The sequence below is a fragment of the Amblyomma mixtum genome, chromosome 1, assembly GCF_055824585.1.
Source record: "Amblyomma mixtum isolate Tamu chromosome 1, ASM5582458v1, whole genome shotgun sequence".
In the NCBI taxonomy this organism is placed as follows: domain Eukaryota; kingdom Metazoa; phylum Arthropoda; class Arachnida; order Ixodida; family Ixodidae; genus Amblyomma; species Amblyomma mixtum.
Genome location: NC_143012.1, coordinates 313,152,878 through 313,178,112, shown reverse-complemented (window position 1 = coordinate 313,178,112; position 25,235 = coordinate 313,152,878). Strand labels below are relative to the sequence as shown.

At 46.9% G+C, this 25,235-nt stretch overlaps 1 protein-coding gene across 1 annotated transcript in view; it reads left to right on the top strand.

Moving 5' to 3' along the window:
* The first annotated feature begins 921 nt into the window (after positions 1-921).
* Positions 922-25,235, top strand: part of acj6 (abnormal chemosensory protein 6) — a 72,751-nt gene continuing 48,437 nt past the window's right edge. The window contains exon 1 of the mRNA XM_089586425.1: positions 922-1,810. Coding sequence (XP_089442551.1) covers positions 1,634-1,810 — 177 coding nt within the window. The 5' untranslated portion in view covers positions 922-1,633. The remainder of the gene's footprint in view (positions 1,811-25,235) is intronic.

The following is a 25,235-nucleotide window of genomic DNA, read 5'->3' as shown; positions in this document are numbered from 1 at the left end:
TCTAGATATTACGAACATCCCCATTAGCCTACATTGTTCTATTTCCACTTCGTGAAACTTTGAACGCTATTTTTGTTCTCCCGCCAAGGGAAGTCCAATAAAATATTGAAACAATCTGTCATATCAGGTAGCATTAACGATTTTAGATTGCTACACTGACGGCTATTGTCATCTAAGTTGAGCAATGATACATTTTCCCTTTCATCCCCCCCCCCCCAACCCCTCACCCCTCTCTATATGTTTTGTCCATTTCAAGGTTTAAAAGGCTTATTTCAAAGAGCTAACCAAGCTTCTCATACTCGCACCCAAAGTTGTTTTTATGAGTGCGCCGTAAGGGGAATCCCGCTGGTCGCTCCTCATGCAGTGCTCAGGCCCCGAGCTGCACGGCGACTGCTGGGCGCGCACGCCTGCCACATGGATTCCTTTCCACTCCTCCCTCCCTTCGCATCGACGCGGACGTGACGTCACGTGCCGGTAATCTGCGCACGCGCAAACGCGGAGGGGAGGTGAAGCGCGCACGCCCACCCCGCTCGCTCCTCACGCCTTCTCTCGCTGCGCCGCCAAGCGGCACGACGTGCCAGCGCTTCCGCTCTCCTACGAGAGAGACAAGAGGGAAACGATCGCTGCACTCTCTCTCTCTCCTCGAGATCCCGAAAAAAAGGGAGGCAACGGGAAGAAGGGAAGCTGGGAGGCCGCGCGGGAAGCACGGTGCGAGAGAGGAGGAGGCTCCGACAGCTGCTGCGGCAGAAAGCGGGGCCTCTCCCCTTCGCCGCTACTTTCGGGACGAAGAAAAAAGAAGACAGGTCGGCGCTGGTGAGCGCGCCGCGTGGAGGAGAAAGGCCGAAGACGTCCCGCGCCGCCGTCCGCGAAAAAAGGCGGTGCCTCCGAGTTGCCAACTCCACAAGAACCCGGGGCGCCGCGTCGCCGGCTGCTGTCGTTCGAGCTCTCCTCGTCGCAGCGCATGGCGCGTCGACTCGGCCTTCTTCCCTCCCCACCACCCTTCGGGCACAGTCGTAGCGCCACCCTGTGTGAATAGGGTGCTTGCGCGCGTGTGCATTACTCCGGCTATCCACTGCCCGCGGATTCACCATGCGTGCTGCTGCTGCCCGAACACAGCTAGGGACTTCGACGGAAGACCCGTGAGGACGACTACGAGCCATCCTCGGGGTTGAAGGGGGTCCTAACACTTCTCGGAACGGGACGAAAAGGCAGTGCGGCGATACAAGGCCGAGCTCGCGAGCCAACACTGGTACCTCAGGCTCTACCGGGAAAGTTCGCGCAAGGTCCTGCGGGAGACAGTTGAAGACCATAGGTGTGACAAGCGTTAGGTCATCAGTGCGAGTTATTCACTCCCAGCGGCCACGACTCACGGTTGGGATCTCAGCTGGGAACGGCAGGACCGAGGCGAGACCTGGGAGTACCGGCTCCGCCGAGCTGCGTTCGTCCCGCGCAGGATTTCGGCAACAGCGCGAGCGATGCCGCGCAAGCGGCGCGAGTTATGAGGCGCTCGGCGGGCGACTGAAGTGGTGATCGACGCGGCGTCGGCGGCAGCGGCGAGTTTTCGCGGTGCGTGGTGTCGAGCACGGCCGCCACGACGAAGCACGAGGGCGGTTCGTCGCTCAACTGGGACTGCATGGCAGCCATAATGAACGGCGGCAAGCAGCCGGCCTCGATGCCGCTGCCGCCGCACCTGGGCTCGGCCGCGGCCGGCTCCTGCTTCTCGGGACGATACTCGCCCACGTACCGGGCCGCGCCCCCGGACCCCATGCGCGCAAGGCACTGCGCCATGGCCGCCAACGCCGCGGCACCCGTGAGTATATACGCCGCGCCCCGAGCGCAACACATTGCACACTCCTGCCGCTGCGCGTTGCTGTTGGCCCGTGTTACCCCGATAATTCCGATGGTCATAATTAGTATACCTCTAAGTACCTGCGTCTTTCAACACATCCTTGACTCTTAGCTGATAGTTCAAGATTGATTATGATGGCCCTAACGTTTATAAAGTTCACGCGGCGAACGCGCTTTTTTTCCTTTGTACTGCTATGCGCAATCACCTTCACGTTCTTGATTATTAGAGCCGTGGATAGTTTCAACAAACGTTTTGAATTGCGGCGCGTTCTTTGCCGGTTCTACAAATCAAGTCGAGCACGAGCGCTTTCGCTGTTGTAAAAATGTTCGTATGAGTGAACGGATTTAGTCAAGAGTAAATGACAACAAGCAATGTGAAAAGAGAGGGCTAAGGTCTGTATCAATGAATACAACAAGCAAGTCAGCCAAGTCAGAAGGAAAAGAAGAAAATGAACGTAGCAATAGCCGCAACAAATTCAGCACGTGCACGCTGCAACACAGTCACATGCACGTTAACCTGCTGATGTATTATGTCCCTCTGAAATCGTAGGATGATATCTCTTAAAGTCAAATGACGCCGAAACGCATCTCAGGTCAGCAGACCGACTGCAGAGAAGCGCTGGATGCTGTGATGTGACCGCACGTCACTTCCCAGCGACCAAATAGATACCGTATGAACGGGCACCGCGATAAACGGCACTGGAGCCTTTTCTCATTAGTATTATCTAAAAAGTCTAATCTCTGCAGTACCATACAGTACAACAGATGTACAATTTACGCATATAAACTTAATTTATGTGTTACTGTTGACTGTTTTCATATTTGCTTTCCCGATCATGTTCAGCTGTCGCTGGCGATGCAGTTAGGCTTCAATCTAGAGTGAGGCCTAGACTAAAGCAGCAAGGCATCAAGCTGACTCTCTATGAATGACTAAGTTTGTTCTCTCCTAGCGGTACACAAGTTTTCGACCACCAGTCATATCATTCGCTGGCCCAGGTACTTGAAGCGTGACGACTACTGAAATCCCGGGGTACTCACGCACTTCTAGAAAGGCAGCAACCTTGGGCAATAATTAAGCAGCAATCTAGCCTTCGTTGCATGCAGAAGTATCATTGAAACGTGAAAGTCGTAGTCGAATTGTCACAGTGATAAACAGCACTGAATGCTTTTCTCATGAGTATTATCCAAAAAGTTTAATCTCTGCAGTACCACACAGTACAGCAAATGTACGAGTTACGCATATAATCTTAATATATACGGTGCGTACACGAAGAAAATTATATTCGGATACCTTTCAGGACTCTATGTGAATCAATTTTACGCCACGTGGTAGGATCCGCCACCTCTTAACATGAATCTTGCAATCTATGAGGCTGCATGCAAGGCTAGCTTCCATAAAACTGGCTGCCAAAGACGCCCCCTTGTCCGTCCTGCGAATCGTTTTTTACATGCGCAACCTTTGAGACGTGTGGTAGAGAAATCGTAAATTTTGTCCACTCTCACGAAGAAAGAATCCAGCCCTCCTGGCGGCCCAATCCAAGTCCTTCGTACTCAAGAACTCGGCATGCAGAGGTCCAACAAACAAATGAATCACGGGAGGAAAGATAGGCTCTCTAAATATTCCTCTGACATGGAATTTAATCTTTCCAATAGCTCCTTGTGTGAACTAAAAGGCACGCAAATAATAAATGTTTGATTTGCATCAATCGCTCTACAAGGCAGAGCTTAATATTCAAGGCGGTCACCGGCAGATAGAGAAACGATTCTTAGTGCGTCATTACAGCACGAGCGATATACTGTTGAACATTACAATTCTGAATTCCTTTCTACTGGCGCATTAGGCTCTCAGTACAGATTGCATTTCAAACATGAATTTTGTGTTAAAATGTGGCAATTACATCGCTACTTCTGTGGCTCCATCGGTCATAGTAAAATATTTACTTTGGACACAACCCAAAGATCACGTTGAGTAGATGAATCACTTTGATTACATACGAAAAATCCGAAGGTCTTGCATCCAATAACAACTGAATTGTCGTAACGAATAAAGTTAATCTTCAGTGGGACGTTTTTGCGGTCTAGTTGGTTAATTTTCGAGGAAGGCTAACAACTGCGCTTAAGGACAGAATGTAAAGAAACAAATACACACACCTCCTTTCCTCGTAATTTTGCGCAATTTATAGCCTTCCTCGAAACTGATATTTAGAAATGAATACTTGCTCTCGCGTCTAACGCACCATAACTTTAAATATGAGGCCACAGAACAAAATGGCATATTGCAGGCAGTGTGATGGGCCATTTACTGGTAGTCTTTTTGTTTTTTTGCTTTAGAAGCCACGTGCATAGATTGTAGTGATTATCGCATTATCGATCGCAGTGATTAGCGAAGTATAGCCTACAAACTTGCTCCGATAATAACAACGCGCTCCAAATAAAACCGTTTCTCTGCCAATGTTTTCTACTTAATCCCCAGCATGCAAATAATATGTTTCATTTGACCCTCAATTTATCGGCTACATGTTTTTAATATCTACTCTTGAATAAATAGGAAATCTGGGGGGGGGGGATTCCTACCGACCGCTACTTATCATTACATTTATATTTCGGCTTAAATATTCGAAGTTACTGGCATACATATAATTTTATTTCGGTCTGTTCTGGGGCTTCCACCGGCCTGTTTTCTGCCGGTGGGACCTTTTTCTTATTTCCTCTCTCCAAAGCACTCACCGATTTCCCTACACATGCACGTAGGACAATAGCAGAACACAAGCTACCAAGAGGCATCCTGTAAAGCTTGTTTAGCCACATGCACATGCTTAGTGCAATAAAACCTACTCTGCAGGTGACAGCGTTGGGAGGGAAGTTGGGTATGCGACGAAACATGTTATCCTGATTAGCCCCGTTCATGTTTCCAGAAGAAGAGAGAGGAGAAAAGAATGAATAACAGCACAAAAACAGCAAAAGCAATAAAGTGAGTAAATTTAGAACTTTAAGCGTCTAGGCCAACGAGAGGAGATTTTATTTGACACTCTTCTGAACTGGAGTCCACCACGCTATCCTTCAGTTCCGCCTGTGGCAGCTAAATGAACATAAAATCTAGGTTAGAAGAAATCAATAAAAAGAGTAATATCCTTTATGCGTTTCCAGTGATTATTGTGGGGTGTGTAAACTGCTTCTTCAATATGGTTTATTGATGATCAGTGTGGGTAACAATGAGGTTTATGACTACTGCATTTACCCGTCGTCATGTAGTAGAAGGGACGAGTGCAGGATATTGACTATAGCTCGCGATGCCCACGTCGAATATGGTGCTTTCTAAATGTTTCTGTCTGCACCAAACGGTAGCGACGCCTTAATACTCTTCGTTTTCTGATATGCTTAGCAGAACATCACACACGGAAAAGAAAAAAGTAATATGGCATTATGATAACGCTACCACAAGAGATAGGGAATTTAGAGCCTGACGTTGCGTTAACTAGGCTAAAGTTTCGACTTATCTGTAAAGAGCTCTTCAAATACCTAAAAAATACTGCAGAACATAAGAAAACAATAAAAGAAGGTTTGTGGTTCAGTTCACAAGACAAATATGCGTGTAAAGCGCGAGAACCTTGCGAACAGGACAAGCTGATGTATTTCACTCGGCTTTCAAATGTTGCTTCCATCGTAGCACTGATGCAGAGATAACACCTTCTAAACACAGACGGGCAAGGATCTTTTTTTTAATTATCTGCTAGTTGTCGTATTCAACACGAAGCAATCATCTATGAAATCTACGCATCATTCGAGCTGAAAAAAGACGCGCAGTGAAAGTCGCAAACAGATCTCGAGGATCAGTCGAATTACAGTTACTACATTACCAGTCACTGTACGTAACAACTTCCGCAATAGATGTCGCGCTAGCCGCAGCAGCAGAGCAAGCCTAATTTAATGTCGAAAAGCAAAATAGAAAAGAGCGCAACAGCGTAGAGAGAAAAAAAGAAGAAAACGAGCCCAAGTAGCCATGCGTAAATAACGCCTGTTTATCTCCCCTGCGAATTCATTTGCATGCGTCGCAACGCGAAGAGGCGACACACGTTCCGGCTCGCTCACCCAGCGTCGAGCTTTTCACGCCTCGACGACGGCGTGAATAAATCATTCATAACAGGATGCACTATTAAGTAACAAGTCCCGCGTTGGAATACGAAGACGGAAGCGCCCGTCACCAGACAGCGGAAATCAAATTAATTATGAAACGGGACCGATTGGCTTCCCTTTTTTTTTTAGTGTAGAAGTAAGCGCATAAGCCCCGCATTATCATTCTCCCTATTTTTTCGCCTTCGGCACGTGCGTTTGCAATGGGAATTCTTTGGTTAGAAGCATTTTTCTTGTTATTTATCGTGAATGTTTTAAGCTGCACAGCCGCAGGGAAGGTAATAGATATGGACTCTCCTGTCTAAAGTCGCACAGACGGATATGCCCACATACAAGCGCGGCCATAAGTAAATGGAGCACGCTATTGCATTCGAAGTGCAATCGCGCTTTCTCCATTGGTAATGAAAAAACGTTGTTTGCCTACAAGAAAGCCCACCAACCACCTTTACCAGCATGCGCGTACCACTGCTGGAAATTTCAATTAGGTGACACGTGAAAAATATTCGAAGACAGTTACATGCTCCGTTTACTTTTGTCCGCGCCCGTACGTCCTCACTGATTTAAAACGACTAAATTAGTGATTCCGGTAAATCTTTAAACAACGTGCGTTTTCACAGTTGTGGTCAATAAGGCTTCAGTGAATATTCGTGTAGGCCTCGAAATTGAAGGCACTTCTGTCGGCCGTCATTACAGTTACCTATCGCCAGTTGAACGGGGGTAAATATTTTTTTTCCCATGTTCGCTTCCTGTAAAATGACTTTTCTTGTTCACATGTACGCACTGTAGTAAAACAGTGCAGAATAATTGGCACTTGCTCTTCTAACGTCTTCGGTGATGTTCGAAATTTCAACTTCATCGTCAAGGTGTATATATTGCAAAAGAAGGCTGTTTTATCTTCGTTATTTACTGTAGCGAACCTTTTGTGGTACTGTTTTTTTATGAGCTACAAATGCTTCGGGCTTCTAATTTCTGCAAGAACAACTTCGTAAGGCTTGCCATGATGAGATTCACTGGTCACTGACCATGGTCAAACACAAATGACGTTTCGGGAGCGCTACGGCTCCCTTGTTCACAATGAATGTGAACAAGGCAGCCGTTCATTAATTGTGAACAAGGGAGCCGTAGCGCTCCCGAAACATCATTTGTGTTTGACCATGGTCAGTGACCAGTGAATCTCATCAAGACATGATTCCTGACCAGACGGTGTGCCGTACAACCTTCGACTAAGGCTTGCCATCTAGAAGAATGTCCCGAGCCATGGGTACTACAAGAGAAACCTGTCTACTAAATGCCCGGCTTACGGTGAGATCCCAGATTTCCAGTAAGGCAGCCCTTCCTGCCAAGCTGAATTGTCACCGGCAGAGAAACACTGACCGATTGCCAATTACAGCAGAAACTTGGGTGGAACTCGCACCAATTGCCGCGGTCTGAAGACAGATGGGCGCCTCGTTTCGCTGTGTCGTGCAAGGGGGAGGTGCAAGCATTTCACAACTGCCAGTGAGAAACGCTGTTAGTTCCGAGCGTCCTCAAATTGTTTTGGTGGAGATACACACCGGAAAGGGAAGTGTATAACTCTGCATGCGCATAAATATGAGGTGGTAAAACGTTATGACGATTGATGGTGCTTTTGGCGCAAAGGCAGGCATCTAGTACAAAGAACTCCAGAATGTTACATAGGATGAGCCCGAAATAATGCAGAAATTCATGGTAAGAGGTGGGAGTTAGATGACAATACATGATACTGAAAAAGTATTGACAACAGGTGTAGAATGCCTACAACGCTAGTTAAATTAAAATTCTGCATTGTGAAGGCAGCATGAAGTTCCAGTCTCATGTCCAATGTTCATATAAACGAAACTGACACTACGAAGCAATTTTTTTTCTAAAAACTTGAGAGTTTTTGCCAGTGGAAGCAGTCAATCATGACATGGAAGAGTTTGGGGTGGAGTGGGGTGAAATATTTTTGCACTTTCCGAAAATATGCTCTTTGGTATGTTATGTTAGACCTATTCTCAATCTTGTTAAGGCCACTTCAGTAAAGCAGTTTTTTAAACATTCTTCCCATACACTCACATAAGGCTTAATAACATACAGTTTACTATCTGTTTCTTTATCCCGTTAAATTTGCCATATTCTAGTGGTTCTGTGATGTGATGCCTGTAGCTTTCGTAAGGAATGGGGGTAATATCAATTGGTCTCGTGTTTCTGGACGCAGATGCTGCCGCTTTGTCAGCTTCTTCATTTCGATGTATACCGCAGTGGCTAAGGACCACACAGAATGTTATTTGCAGACCACTATTCAACGACTCTCCGTGATACGCTCTAACGATGTGTTGAAAGGGGCATTCGTATTGCTCTGTGAATCCGAAAGGGCCGAGGTAACATCAAGTGAGTGCGCGTATATAACAAATTTTATCATTCTGTTTTCTAAAATACTATCTACAGCCATCAGAATCGCGACTTTTTCCTCAAGAAAATTTTTCGCCTCCTTGTTTATGGTTTCGGTTGCCGAGGCAGTATTTCCACTAATAGCACACGTAACAGTATCTGCGCATTCGGATCAGTCAGTGCAGAATATTCCACAACTGCATTGAAGGTAAAGAAAAGGCGTTCAGTACCTTGCAGTGGCCTAGTTTCCTTAGGAACGGCCAGAAACGATTGACCGCACTCAAAAAACTGAGTTAACCATGACATTGGGGTGTTATTCGTTCATATTATTAGGTAGTCATCAATGGGTCTTGTCATCTGTGTGAGGAAAGGTTACTGGTAAGTTGGTTTGCTGGCCGACAGCTTTGATGGTGAGGTTTGAATAAATGAGCTGCAACGCAGGTTATTCCCAACTAAAGCCCATTTGGCGTATAGCTAGGCAAATCATCTTCTAATTGTTCGCCCGAAGCACTTGGCACAAAGATTTGTAAGCGCGGACGAGCATTTTTACGCTTTTACGTTTAAACTGCGGCAAGAAATTATCACGCATGCTGAGGATACACGAAGGTCATGAGTACTCTCCAGAAAAGCGTTAGGCTTCAGCTCACACGGGCTGTTAAAACTGTTTTTGGTGCCACAGACGTAGTGCTACGTTAACAACCCAACGTATATTTCCCCATTGATATTACGTTTTAGCCTCTACACTGACGTTAAAGGCAGCTTCTGTCAGCGTGGGATATTAGGAGTCAGGAGCCAGCCGTTTTTCCTAGGAAGAGAGAGAGTTGACTGTAAATTCTTGAGGCCCGTGTACTGTGCGATGTCAGTGCACGTTAAAGAACCCCAGGTGGTCGAAATTTCCGGAGCCCTCCACTACGGCGTCTCTCATAGCCTTAGTCGCTTTGGGACGTTAAACCCCATAAACCTAAACCTAAACCTTTCCATACTGACGGGAAATGCAAGTGCAAAGTGAAAAAAAAAAAAATGAACACAATTTGCAGGCAGATGCGGGCTCTTGCTTTTCGTTTCTTTGATTCTTTTTCTATTGCATATTATCTACCATGGTAATGTACTCTACAGACAATCTGTATTCGTCTGGTGATTTTATTGAAATATGCGGTCCGCTTTACCGACTGTGGCTAGCTAAGCTAGCCTGCAGGTTTTTTGACGAAACAGAAAAATGGAAAGGATCAAAAGGGCACGGAAAGAATAGATGGTACGTGAAGAAAACACTCAAACGGAAACGGTCCAAGCTGATCACTTTCCGGGCAGGTCCCGTACTGAATGCCCACAAAAATTCAGGGGGGCACTTAGTTGACCTAAAGTGCTGTGAGGCGAAAGCCTTAAGCGCGGTGTTGCTGCTTGTGTCACTGAAGCGTTGTTAAGATGTTAGGCTTCGCCTCTAGGAGTGAAACGCGACAGCGTCTTGCAACGCTGCCAGGGAGTCCAGAGAATGCCATCGCCCGTTCGGTTCTACCAGAGCCCTATATTCTACGCCTTGCTTGTCGGTAAATTGGTTTTTGAGGAAAGGAAATGCATCTCTCTCGCATATCTCGGTGAACACCTAAACCTCGCCGTAGCGGGAAGGGAGGAAGATGAGAGTGAACGAAGACACCGTATTCACTAGAACTAGACGCGCTTTTGTTCATTCCAAACCACCGAGCTGGCATGGCAGAGTAGTCAGCATGCTCGTCTCACACCCCGGAGACCGGTGTTCGATTCCCGAACTCTACCAATTTCTTGCTCGGTTTTATTCATTTATCTGGCCTGACTAGAAAGGTTAATTAGGCTAATTGGGTAATGAATCAATTAACTAAACTCAGTCCCACTTACTTGGAGCATCACTATACTATACCTTTAATTGGTTGCATGGTTACTGGCCAAAGTACCATGCAACGTTTGAAATTCCCGTTTGAAATTCGCGCACTGTGACGTCATGACTGTTTCGACCAGTTGAAAAGCGTGACATTTCTGTCGATAATTGCTGCTTACAACGATGAGGCATTAAAGGCTTCCGCCTTAAAAATCATACGCTCATCATACACGTGCTCATCAAGGCCAAATTAACGGGAATACCAGCTGTTTGCAGCCCATGAACACTGCTGCTGCTTCTAAAAATGCTTTAGTGAGCGGTTCTCAGCTTCAAACCATTCACGGTGTATTAGTGCTTATTTTCTTCCCTTATATCTGATGCCGATACTTAGCCACCGACATAGTAAGTTGCCATATCACTTTTCGCGAATGTTTTGTAGGGGACGTAAAAAGCAGGCTAAATGAACAGCAATAATAAGAGGGCATGAGATTGCCGGAGGAATGTCTTAGATTTAGATTGAGGACGGTATGTAGCAGCAATTCTTTACGACAAGTACACGCCTAATTGAACGTCCTCGATAATATCGGTTGTAACTGGTACAATGCACTCTCAGCTGCTTTTTCATATATTAGTTCTTATGTTACAACGAAAGGTCCCGATGAAATGACTTCACTGTGAGCAGCGGTGGGCGAGAGGTTCGAGCACCCGCCTCACATGCGGGGGCTACTGGCCTCGATCCCCAAGCGTTGCCTTGTACCCACCGGTTTTTCTACGGGTACGAGCTTTCCCTTCACTTAGTGCTTGGCTTTTCTGAGTTCGTCTTCTCTCGTAAAATATATCTTTGATCCCACTTTATACAGAACAACACGTCAGCCATGGTGCTGTTTGGCATGGCCGCTTCTGCGCCATTAAAATCAAGATTTCACGATGGGACCTATATCTATGTATTGGTGCTTTAGTCACTGTGGTGATATTGCGCTTATCCGCTGCACTGACGCATTTTCAATCGAGTGAAACCGATATTAAAACGGATACTCAAAAATAAACGCGCAGAATTAGTGGTCGCTCTCGTCACATTAAAGGGGCCGTAGAGCTGCCATTGCGATTTGTTCACCTCGGCGTAGAGTGAGAATTTCGAAAATTTTTAATTCATTCGAAGCGATTAGTTTCTTTTGAGCTTTTCCGGGTGTTTCTCTTTTTCTCCTCGATCTCTCGATCTCTCTCTTTTTCTAGACGATCTTCTTTTTTTTTACTTCAGAGAGAGAATGAAATCCCAGTCCTCTTTCCGTTTCGTTATCCACAGGCCACCGGCCCAGTCGTTTAAAAAAAAATTGACTATTTTTTTTTAGTTCGTTTCTCGAATGAACGGACTGAAGGCCTAGAACTACACAAGTATAAATTATGTACCTCGCACATTGCTCACAGGTGCGAGTATTCTCCTCTATTCAGAGTAATGCGGACCACTAGTCTGCCAACGTTTCATGTGGCTGCTTCAAGAGTCGAATTTAAAGAATAAGAGTTTATATATCCGGCCTTATCTACTGCTTACAAGATTACAAGATTGAAGATTGAAAAAATTACGGTGCATTGAAACATCAATGCACCGTGAATACGCCTTTAGTCGTTCCGCATCGGCTACTGAAATATTACGTCGTTCGTGTTTTCCCTTCCACTTCGCGTAAAGCTGCTTAAATAAATAGAACTAGAGGTCTCAAGCTCTTGTTTGTATTATATATCTTATGACTGCAGTTGAAGCAATAGGTCTTGTTTTGCGGGTGATTGAGAAAAGACAAGAGAGCTATGAACGTATTTCGAAAGACCTGTTAAAAGGAAATGCACGGTTTTATTGATGTCGACACATTTCTGCTGTGAACTGCAATACATGCATAATTAGTCAATTAGAATTTCTATTTTGCAGGACAGAAGACGAACCTGCCACTTAAATTTTTAGAAGCGGCAGATAAGCCAGAAGCACCTAGGGCACTGGAAACAATACTTATTCTATCGCTTGCCTATTTTTTGAGACAGGAGATTACGAGACATGCTCAAGTTGATACCTTGTTCTCTGAATACTGTTTCTTATTTGGTGCTTCCTCTGCCGACTAGAGCTGCCATCAGCATTTTCAACCAGCAGTCTTAAATCAAATAGCCGTTTCTTCCACTTGTTGGTCAATAACTTCGAAATTCTTTGTGGCACAAGCGGTGCTGTTGGTGTCAAATTATGTTGCCTAATTGTTTTCAAACTGAACACAATTTTTTTCATAAAGAACTGGTTGAGTAAGTTTACTTCACACGGTCACTTATAAGTGAAAACGTTTAGTACTATTGAAATGATTCTTGAAAATCTTGTACATGCTGCTTGGCGTTCTAAATTTCGCTTCCCATGCACCGGACACGATTCCTTCTTTTGCCTTCATCCTATGGCGCGCAGATGTTGCAGCTACGGCAATTGAACGAAGAAATGCCACCACTGCTTCTAGTCTTGTGAACTGTTGATGCGGGGTGTCGCTGCCATCAGAGAAAGGAACAAACGATTACACAGCTCATCGTGTACGTTGAAACTAGTGGACGTGGCATAAGAGATCACGTTTGTCCACCGGCTCCACTCACTTTCAGAATGGACTTACTTTTCTGTCCGGGTCCTGGCCAAATCATGGTCATAGACAACTTATGATAAAGTTTGATTCGTATTCAATTGCCCCTACAAATTTGCTGTACATGTACTCTGCATGCTGGAGTGGACATGTCGGAGAGGACACAAGCATGTCACGAAGAAGAGGACATGGTTATGTGAAAAATGGACGCAACAGCTCACCAGGGCTCAATCCTATGTGACGACACTAAGCCTCGTCTTCAATTATCAGTGGCCAAGAGATGCGCGAGGAAATATACAGGAAGATGTAAATCGCAATGCAATAAACCCAAGTTCGTTACAGTTTGCTGTTTTCAAGTGTCATTGCAACAAGGATGACGAGAGCATGAAAGACTGGCAACTAGACAGGACACCGGATATGTCCCATGTTCACTGTACTTCCATCCTGCTTCATGGCACGCTGTTTGAACCCAATGACATGCGGTCACCACGTGCCGACATGCAGCGTTGGCACATACACTTTCACACAGTGCACTCCAAATGCTTTAAGCAAGAAAACAAAAATTATATTGATTTATTATGTATGTTACAAAGAGTGCGTACAGCGCAAAAATGAAATCGAGAAGTCCATTTAGAATGTCCTTTAATTTCTTCCAATTATTAAACAACAGCTACTGCATACCGCGTCTCGAACAGAGCGTATTTAACTCGATCAGCCCACTACAGCCGCGGCGCGCGCTCTCAGCCGTGCCGATTCGCTCTCGGCCCGCCGTCAATGGGGCGCTGATCCGTCCCGGTTGGCGCTAAAGCGTCGCCGCCGTCCTTCCCACGGCGGCGGGAAGGGGGGGGGGGGGGGGGTGCAGCGAGCGAGGCGTGCGAGGACCTGTTGTTTCGAGTGGTCGCGCGGCTCGAGTTGGCCCAAATCTGCCTTTCCAAACCTACTGAATTATTACAGGCGCCGGCTCATTAAGATTTAAAGCCGCCGGGCTCCTTCCTCTCTCGGCGCCAACCCTTTCCACCAGCGCAGCCGCTTCCGCCGCCGCAGCCAGTTTCGGCGGACGGCGCCAGCACGCGTGTTCCGACGCGGGACGCTGGGAGAGCGGACACGTGCTATCTGCTGCCGCTGAGGGAAGGGAAATGGTTGAGAAGATGAGAGTGGAAAATTCGCGGGTGCTCGGACATGCGTCGATGTGTTTGGAAAGCGATTAACGCTTTTGGTGGATCGGTTTGGTTTATGGTTTGGTTTATGGGGTTTAACGTCCCAAAGCGACTAAGGCTATGAGAGACGCCGTAGTGGAGGGCTCCGGAAATTTCGACCACCTGGGGTTCTTTAACGTGCACTGACATCGCACAGTACACGGGCCTCTAGAATTTCTCCTCCAAAAAAATTCCAGCCGCCGCGGCCGGGATCGAACCCGCGTCTTTCGGGTCAGCAGCCGAGCACCATAACCGCTGAGCCACCGCGGCGGCCTTTTGGTGGATCGATACAGTCGCAGTTCAGACGTGTCATATGAAAATATGCTCACTGAACACGCCAAAATGTTCATTGGTCAGAACGAGATCCGGCCACGGTGGTGTAATACTATACGAGGAGTTTTTAATACAGCTAGCCGCTCAGGCTTTTCATAACTCATGAAACTGAAAGATGTCACATTCAAATGAAAGCTTTGAGCACCGTTTTTATTAGGAGCACATCACTTTTCCGAGCAGTTCAAGCCAGAGGTGATATTTTTACGTCCCCTGGGCACTAGTCCGTGCATGCTTTCGCCGAAGAATGATCAAGGCGTGTTCAAACCTATAGAGTGCACTTCAAACATTCGTCGCGTTCGCGCATAACATAATGCAAGTATACCTTTCGCGGAAACAAGGCAATCCGAAAGTTTTGCAGTTTATTTATTTATTTTTATTTATTTATTTATTAGTACCTCAAAGGCCCACTAGGGGCATTACATGAGGGGTGGGCATACATATTCTCACGTTGTAGTGACGGCAGTCCAGCGGTCAGGAAGACACCAGAAAGACTTGCAAACGAAGCTCTTTATTTGGGCTGACTTGCGCCCGCAAAATAACTGAATCACTCGGTGGCGGCGTAAGCAACAAGCGTGCTCGTCAATCGTCGAACTACGAATGCCCGCTGCTCGTGGCATCGTTCAATTTAAAGCCGGCTAGGAAACTTCGAGATAACAGGTCGAGATCATCTAGAGTAATCTAGAAACACGTAGGCGAAGCTGTTCATGGCTGTGAACAATCGAAATTAGTCCGGTCGCTTCTCGCGTCAGGAATAAAAATGATAACACCCCTTTTCTGCGGCCTTTCGCGAACGAACGGACGCTACAATGGTACGTGGCAATATCATTGAAAAAAAAAATCAGTGATGAATGATTTGAAGTATTCCAGGCCAGGATGGATGAAAGCTTCAGCGGGGAGGTCGTTCCAGTCTCTTGCGGTCTGGGCGAAGAATGATTTTAGGTGCGCAGAAGTAGATGCTCGAGGTGTATGAACAGCTTTCGGATGATTGATGCGAAGTGAAAGGCGGTATGCAGGGGTGATAACAGATTGGCTGAAATGCGAATGATAAAACTTGTGGAAAAGGCAAAGTATGGCTATTTTTCGACGGGATTCAAGGCTGGGGAGGTTAGCTTTTGTTTTCAATGCTGTTACGCTCGTATGATATGAGTAATCATAATATACGAATCTTATCGCGCGGCTCTGGACGCACTCAAGGGTTTTGGCTAGGTTAATTTGTTGGGGTTCCCAGATTGAGCATGAATATTCAAGTTTAGGACGGACAAGAGTTAAATAGGCGGACAGTTTTACGGAAGCAGGTGCCAAACGCAAGTTACGCTTTAGATAACCAAGAACACGGTTAGCTTCGTTGGTTATGTTCATTATATGGGTGGTCCAAGAGAAATCCTGTATAAAGCTAAAACCTAAATATTTATATTGTCACGTTGTAGTGACGGCAGTCCAGGGGTCAGGAAGACACCAGAAATACTTGCAAACGAAGCTCTTTATTTGGGCTGACTTGCGCCCGCAAAAGAACTGAATCACTCGAAGGCGGCGTAAGCAACAAGCGTGTTCGTCAATCGTCGATCTACGAATGTCCGCTGCTCGCGGCATCGCTCAATTTAAAGCCGGCAAGGAAACTTCCAGATAGCAGGACAAGATCATCTAGAGTAATCTGGAAAAACCTAGATGCAGCTTTTCATGGCTGCGATCAATCGAGATTAGACTGGTCGCTTCTCGCGTCACGAACAAAAATGATAACAGCTCTTTCCTGCAGCCTTGAGCGGGAACGAACAAACACTACAATAATACGTGGCATTACCCCCCTTCCAAAGAAGCATCGCCTCGATGCTTTAAAATGAAATTAAACACGGCGAATGCTTCGAGAACTTAAGAGTCCTTTAGCGTTCCTAATAAGGTGCAAGGGCCGCGGTAAAAGCTTCAAGTCTGGCCGTGTCGTCGTCGGTGTTGTCGTAGTTTTTGTCGTCGTATTTGTCGTCGTATTTGTTGTCGTATTTGTCGTCGTCGTAGTAGTCGTCGTAGTAGTCGTCGTAGTAGTCGTCGTCGTCGTAGTAGTCGTCGTAGTAGTCGTCGTAGTAGTCGTCGTAGTAGTCGTCGTCGTCGTAGTAGTCGTCGTAGTAGTCGTCGTAGTAGTCGTCGTAGTAGTCGTCGTAGTAGTCGTCGTAGTAGTCGTCGTCGTCGTAGTAGTCGTCGTCGTCGTAGTAGTCGTCGTCGTCGTAGGGATCGTCGTCGTCGTAGGGATCGTCGTCGTCGTAGGGATCGTCGTCGTCGTAGGTGTCGTCGTAGGTGTCGTCGTAGGTGTCGTCGTCGTCGTAGGTGTCGTCGTCGTCGTAGGTGTCGTCGTCGTCGTAGGTGTCGTCGTCGTCGTAGGTGTCGTCGTCGTCGTAGGGTTCGTCGTCGTCGTAGGGGGCATGGTCTTCTGTTTTCGTCGATGGAGGATCTTAGTTCTTGCGCTCAGAAGCAACCTCACCTCCAGAGGCCGCCTCATTCAGTTCAATCTTTGGGGGCTGGGGAAGCGTCCACGCACTGCGTACCCTCGGCTAGGAGATACTTAGCGCGGTGACGATGGCGACGGAGAACGCGATAGGCAGCTCGGCGATGAGTATCCTTCCCGACGCAAAAAATCCTCGATTTCGGCTGGTCGCTGGCCTGGTCGGGGTCGTGGGGCGTCGTAAGGGAACCCTCGGATCCCTGCTGAAAAAAAGTTCTATGATGCAATAACCTCATAGATCATTCATCATAGAATATCATACAATCTGTATGACATATCATGCAATCTGTATGATATATCATACGAATTGTTGATATATCATACAGATTGTATGATATGTCATAGAGATTGTATGATATTCTATGATGAATGATCTATGAGGTTATTGCATCATAGAACTTTTTTCAGCAGGGATGCCCATCCTCCTGCATGGGCAGTACCGGAGAATGTGATCGGCTTCTCCGCAGTGGAAGCATTGTGGGCGGCGCTGGTCGGGTGTTCTCCACTCGACGCATTTCCTCGGCCGTGTACGACGCTCGTAGGACGGGCGAGTTGGGGCGAGAGGGCGGCGCTCCAGCGCAGCTGGCTAAGGGCGATAGGGGCTTGGGTCCCGTCGTCGAGGTACAGGCCGGCGCACTGCTGCGGCGTAAGTCATGGCTGGAGGCTCCAGAGGCTGCGTGGTAGACTGGAGTCAGGTCTTCCGGCGAATAACTCAAAGGGCTGTCGTCACGACTTGCAGGGGTTGTCCGGTACCTGGAAGGCTACCCAGCACCTCCGCCAGATGTCACGTTGTAGTGACGGCAGTCCAGGGGTCAGGAAGACACCAGAAATACTTGCAAACGAAGCTCTTTATTTGGGCTGACTTGCGCCCGCAAAAGAACTGAATGACTCGAAGGCGGCGTAAGCAACAAGCGTGTTCGTCAATCGTCGATCTACGAATGTCCGCTGCTCGCGGCATCGCTCAATTTAAAGCCGGCAAGGAAACTTCCAGATAGCAGGACAAGATCATCTAGAGTAATCTGGAAAAACCTAGATGCAGCCTTTCATGGCTGCGATCAATCGAGATTAGACTGGTCGCTTCTCGCGTCACGAACAAAAATAATAACAGCTCTTTCCTGCAGCCTTGAGCGTGAACGAACAAACACTACAATGATACGTGGCAATATGAAGATGCGTGTGTTATCATGGAACCGCGAAGGGTGTAATTGGGAGTAGGATACGATTGACGACGATGAAATGATACAAGCGTTGTTTTATTAACGCTTAAAGACATCAGCCAGTTTGCGCACCACTCTTCCACAAGTCCTATGTCGTACTGCAGGTGGTAAGTGTCTCTGTTACAAGTGATGCTCCGGTAGATGACGCAGTCGTCGGCGAACAAACGAACGGTGGAAGATAGATTACTTGGAAGGTCGTTGATGTAAATTAAAAATAGTAGAGGTCCTAAAACCGTGCCTTGAGGTACGCCGGAGGTAACAGGGGAGATGGAAGATGCATGATTGTTAGCCCATACAAACTGCTGACGGTTAGTCAAAAAATTCCGGAGCCAATCGTATACTAGTGGGTGGAGGTTTAGGCGCGAAAGTTTAAATAAGAGGCGTTGATGGGAGACTTTGTCGAAAGCTTTTTCAAAGTCTAAGAAAAGAGCGTCGACGGGTGTGTTCGTGTCTATACTAGAACTGATGTCATGAGTAAAGAGGGCCAGTTGGGTAGAGCAGGATAGGTTTTTCAGGAATCCGTGTTGAGAAGGGTCAAAAAAGCTGACAGACTGCAAGAAGGTCATGATGTGTGAGTAAATTACGTGCTCCATTAATTTAGAGGGAACGCTAGTGAGGGAGATGGGACGGTAGTTCTTACTAGACGATGGGGGGGGCCTTTTTTGTGTACTGGGATGATTTTCCCCACTTTCCAGTCGTGGGGTACAATACCGGACTCGAGTGATTGCTGGAAGATACGACAAAGAAGAACAGCTACAACGTTTTTAGTATTCTTGAGAACTTTTGTGTTAATTTCATCTATACCAGCAGATGAGGTTAGTTTCATGGAATCAATCAACGCGATTATTCCGTTAGGGTCGAAACGTATGTCAGGCATAGGGGGGTAATCAAAATAAGGATAGTCAGGCATGTCGCCTACAGGATCGTGGGTAAAATTGGATGAAAAGGTATAATTTAATGCTTCAGACGTGTCAGTATGTGGAATTGGTGAACCGTGTTCGTCGCAAAGCGATATTGGCGGGGTTGCTTTTGGGTTTATAGCTTTCCAAAATTGCCTGGGGTTGTTGTGAAGCATATCAGGTAATGTGGATGAGAAGAAGGTTTTTTTGGCTTGTGCTGCGTGAGAAAGAAAGTTCTTTTCGGCAGTATGATACCTTTCCCATGCGCGGGCGTCATTGGAATGATTTGCAGAACGGAAGAGCCTTTTCTTTGCTGGCTGTGTAAGAGGCATTGGCTGGTTTCACGACTTTCGGCGTCCGCATACGTGCAAAAGTATACCTGTGAACAGCCTAAGCACAGGTGCACCGCAGGCGTAGATCGGTACTTGAGCCGCCTCCAAAACTCTCACTATTTCCAGATCCAGCCCCACTACAGAAGGTACCGGGTTCGATCCACAATGTTGTCGGGTACCCACCAGTTTTCTAATGAGTACAAGCTTTCCCACGGCCTGATGCTTGGCTTTAGTGGAGTGAAATGCCAGGTAGAAGGGTCTTTGGCCAACGCAACTTCGACAGATCGCTGATCCTCGCAGGATGTAATTCCTCCTTGTGCGGTAAAGTCCCACTGTGACCGTTTTATTGAGCCACCGTGTGTTCGGCGCGTCAGCAAATCGCACGGCAGCCCTTTAGCGGCTGTCGAACAACGCCTTGTTTTACTGTGCCGGAGATGAGTGGCCCGAAGCGAGTTTAAGCACACATAGAAATTCGCAGCATATCTGATAGTCCTGTGGTAATTTCTTTTCTTTTTGTTGTTTTTTTATTCCTGATAGCTTCGTGGAGAGGATCAACGGAGCCCTCACCAAGTCCTATCAACTGCGACCTTTTCACGCCGCCGCGCCTGGTCAACCCTTCTGAGCAGAGTTGTGTCCTCCATGACGGGCGTTGCCGATGAGGCAGCTTTCTGAAAGTTAAGGCCTTGCCCGGCCCCACCTGGGGTTATAGAAACGAACTCAATATCTGCACTTCAACAGCTGGAGTGTGACTTCTCCTCGAAAAGATGTTAAAGCTGTGTGTACTTGTTACAGAAACTGCACCGCTTAAGCTTCTCTGTACGTTTTCAGTGATAACCCTCATACAAGATCGCGGAGGCACATAAGTTGGGTAGGGAATTATGTTATTCAGTCGGTAGCAAATGTAGTAGCGAGTAATTCCACCCGAAAAAGAGTGCGCCAAACAATCCTTTTCTCAACTTATGGCTCATGGTAGACTTCTCGAATAAAAAAAAAATTATAGCGAGTGCGCAAGCAAGCGAATGCTGTTCAGTCGCTATTGGCGATTGGGCCGAAGGCCAAGAGAGTTAATATGTAATTTGTCATCTCAGTGAAGTGTTAATTCAGCAGCACTGTTGCACTTTACCGTTTGATGCTACCAGCGCGTGCAATCCCGGGAGTGCCTTTAAGTAGGCCGGTAGACACGACGTGGTTAATGGGCGTTCCAGTGCCTCCCCAGGAACGACAGTGCAGTAAGGGGCGGCCGACAGTCACGGTCGGCGCTTCGGGCCCCTGGTGGAGGATCTGGAGGTTATTCAACGCTCTGTTGATGGCGGTCACTGCTGCCGTGTGCATCCCAGTGCACCGAAGCGAGACCCTGCCCGCCACTGCGACGCGTGCTTAGGTTCGAAACGAGGTTCCGGTGTGCCGGCGATAAAGTGTTTTTGTTTTCGTCGCTCGACACACAGAAATCGTTCGAACCGGCTGCGCACTTACTCGGCTTTTTTTCGTGGGTTTCACTTCTCATGTTCATAAACTATTTTTACTCCGTTTAACACTTTTCGGGCACTTTTAGGTAGTAAATTTTGGGCAATGAAGTCGTTCATTCGATGATGATGATGTGCAGCCTGAATCGGCCACTCCCTCCGCGTTTGCATATGCCATGTCTACTGCCGTCAACAACATCAATAATCAGACGTGTTTACAGAGCGTTCCCTCAATTTTGACCACTTGGCCAGCGATTGTCTGCAAAGCCATCGCCATAGCTTTCCTGCGTACGCTGGTTAGCAAAATGGTGGACTCGAAATACTCGTAGTCGGTGACCTTCGCCATGGCCAGAGTTTCCTGTCCGCTCCGCAACTGCAGTGAGCCAGGGCTACGATGGGTGCCTTCGTTTTCTTGCACAATGTCTTGTGTCAAATGTGCTGCCGAAATGACAGCCCAGTCTGAAACTTCTTTCCGAGGAACCGCTCAGAAGAGGGGTCGCCTTTCGTCACAGCCTGGCGTTTCACCACTATACAAGGAGGTGGCTAAGCGGCGTGCATGCTTTGATGTGTCAACTTTATCACATCGTCTCCATCGACCGACCTTCGACAAGTACCTTGGAACAATCGGATTAGAAGGCTTCGCAATTCACCGCCCCGCCGACACCGTGACCATTTGGTTGGGCTCGTTCTCCGACGTCGATTGCCTCCGTGAACTGAAGGCTATGCCTGCCTCTGCTAGGACCATCGAGACTGTTAAAGACTATCTGCCATCTGGTTCAAACCTTCGGCGTTATGTCGTGTCGGGTGTCGACCCAGGCTTCGCACCCAAGGATCTTGTTTTTTTCGTTGGATTGTTCCACACACAAGGAGGTGGAAGCACGCTACATGAGCACGGGACGTGCTTCTCACGTCGCGCTGCAGGGACCTCTGTCTGCTTCTACTCGCACCCCATTTTTTGGAGGGCATCTTGCCGCACTTTCTCTGCAAACCCAGAGTAGTTTGCTTCCAGCCAGGACGCATGAGAGCTTCTTGCCCGAATCCTGCAGACACCTTCATGGAGGCTTCAGATTCGCAGTAACATCGCTGCGGTATTTGTGGTGAAACGAATGCTCCTAGCGAAGAAAGCTGGGTTAGTTGGCTTCGGTCTATTTCGGACGGTAATTTATAGAAGGGGACAGATAGGTGAGGCCAAATGGTGTAGACCTCTAGCCGCCCCACTGCTATATCATAAAAGCACAAACAACGAAGACGCTGGCTTTTCAAACACATTTCCACCACGACAAGACCCGTTCTTGACTCTTTACGAGCCTGCGCATCGTACACATTCGTCCTCTTCCGGGTGTACTTCTGAGACTTGGAAAGCACGCGCAGAAGTAGTAGCTGTAGTAGTGATAATAAACTTTATTAGAAGTGAAAGAAATTAAGGTCCATCGTCCGGAATCTTTCATGGGCATGGTCAACCCGTACCCACCCGTATACAACGCGAATGAAGACGGGTAGAGTACGTTCATACACCGAAGCTAAGCTTTGAATGCTTGACACCAAAAGATAAAAACAAGCGATATCCTCAATGGATTCCATAAAAGCTTCAGCATCACCGTTTATGAACCTCTGCATTACTTACGATTAACAAATACGCGCTCAATGATTTTGATAGCTTCTAAGAGCCATGAACCTACACAAATTTCTCCAGTGCTGTACTTTACGGCAGCGTGCGGATGATTTCAATGATACGGAATGTTTTTGGCGTGAGCGAGCTCCTAGCCCCACAGTCTACAGCATAGCAACACCCAGCCCTTACAGTTCGCCTAATTATTCATTAGTCATTATTCATTAATTTTATTTCTACTTTTGCCATACAAATTACCAAAACACTGACTGAACCCATAGCCAGAGGCTAGTGTGGGGTTCAGAAACAAAATATATGAAGGCAATGACACAGCACTTGTGAAAAATGAAAAGCACAAAATCACGGCGAAAGACCCAAATACATCATACAACAAGGAAAAAATAAAATAATGTGCATTTTACAGCAGAATGAAAAAAATCTTTCATGAACAACATGGTACAACAGACACAAACTGTTGTGAAAGACTGATGTGGACCTACAGCTAGTACGTGCTTACGAAGAAGATTCCGTGGCAAAGAGGAATGCATGCTCAATACAGAAAGGACGTGCTCTACTGCTGATTTTTTTCTTATTTCTAGAAAGCCTATACGCATGTTCATTCCTTTCTTTTTTTTTAAAGATGAGCATGCTCAAGACTCATCGCCTTTCATACATATTCCTTCTACGCTGAGCGCAGACAGAAGAAAAAATTATACTGCGGCAAGAAATATGTTTGACCCTATGCTGACTGCGTTACGGGGGTGATATTTTACGACTCACTACTTAATGACAAGTACTAATAACTAGACATGGGCCAACTCTTAGAGAATGGACGAATGAATACGCAACTCTAATGGCGAAATCCACTGGTGGATCCAAAGCGAAGCGCTCTAATCGCAAAAGAGCGCTCCAAACCGCCTCGGAGGACAGCGACTGTCGTCGACCAGCGGAGCATGCAGAGCGCGCAGCGGAAGTACTGGTTCCGGAAGTTGAGGTCTGGCAATTCTGGCGCCAAAATATGCGTAAGCAGACGACGAGACGCGGCGAGAATAGAGGTGAGCAAGCACTTCTTTCGCGATGGAACCTACCAGTAGTTTTGTTCATGTTACGCCTGAGGTGCACCGCATTTTGATGAACCTCGTAGGCAACGAGGAGCACAGTTGTTCTCTAGGCAAGTTCGTAAATGAATATATATCGCATGTCTGCAGAGTGCTTACGGTACGGAACGGTTTACCAACTCGCACAGTCCATCACTTTAGGGCGCTTCGCAGGGGCTTCTGCGAAATGTTTCTAGAAAAATGCTTCGAAGAGATACTTTTCGTTGTCGCTGCTGCTATCTGAGAGCTCGGACTCAGATTCAGACGAGCTCTCATCAGACAACGGGAGGACTATTACCATTCCATGCGATGCCATAACTGAGAGTTGTAACCGCTATGATGCAGACGATGCAGACGACATACGCGCACAAAACGCGCGCGAAAGAAACAGCGCTCAGTGTTTCCTGCTGACATTCCTGCGCGCGCTAAAAATAACCAAAAATCACATGTTTGTTTCGGAAGGGACGACATCGCCGACTACAAGTTACGTTGAGATCCACCGCTGGGCGGCGGATCAACCTAGTGCGCCCCGTATTGAATGGAGTTGCTCCAAACTACCAGCGGAATTCACGCAGTCGGTCCAGATCGACCAGCGGAACTCGAATTCTTCGTCACGGAGCAAGAAAAGCTGCTCCAGCACGACCCGTGGAAATTTGCATAAACATCGACGACATAATAAAACGACATGGACAAGCGTGTCGTTTTCTTTTGTCGTGCGTGTTTTCTTTTGGCGCTGTGTAAATTCTTCGGTTCATAATGCACCAACCTTCACAGCAGCAAGATTTAATGCAGTTCATTATAAAACATTCTGTTATAAAGTTCATTATAAAGACGACAACATTCTAACGAAGGCTCTATATTTAGTGAAAATAGATCTTTCAGAAGTTACAAAAATAAAAAAAAAATGAAAAACACGTGTCGCCATCACCAGCAGATTTCGCAAGTAAAGCGTGAGCGCCAAAGAAGTTATCGACGCGGAACCCAGAGACTAGGCTACACCACCTGTTAATTCAAAACCATGATCATGGAGTCCTTTTCGGTGTAGACGTCACATGCTTGAATCGAGCAGCGAGAAAATTTTTAGACGCAATATTCTCAGCTACAAATGCGCATGTTGTTGCCAGACGAGCATCAATCAAGCCAGAAAGAGACACATGTTCAGTTTTTATGCTAGGAATGAATACTGGATGCAGTTGTCCTCAGTTCCTTGCCAGGAACACTGGCCACCGGAAGTAACGGAAATAACGTCACTTCTGGTCTGGTGACGTCATTAGCTGTCTGTTGATGTCGCTTGCCTGCAGCCAATGGTCGAACTTTCTGACCGATGAAACACGACCGGGACAGTCGAGTTTTCCACGGCGAACGAAATGTGACAACTCTGGTGGTTGATGAGAACTGTTATCGCCGGCGTTGGCAACTGCAGGAGCCTGGTCCTAATTATTCGGAATTGAGCTCCGTTAATCACTGCGCTACCCAGTAGAGTGCCGATGACTTTTCACTGGTAGCAGCCGCATTCATTATGAACTTGTATAAGTACGTCAAGCTACCTGAGTATCATAAGCCAGTGTTGCTCAAGCTTGCAGATATCGCTCTTATAGCTGTGAGGATGTCCTCGCGTTAGCAAATACGGAGAGCGAAGGGAAGCAGAGTAGAACAAGTGGACTGAGACGGATAACTGACGTAGAGTTTAATTCATTTAAACTGAATATTTATTTGGACCAAAACATCTGCCGGCGCAATGATACTGTAAGCAGCTGACAGAAATCTTTTAAAATGGGATTGACAGTGCTC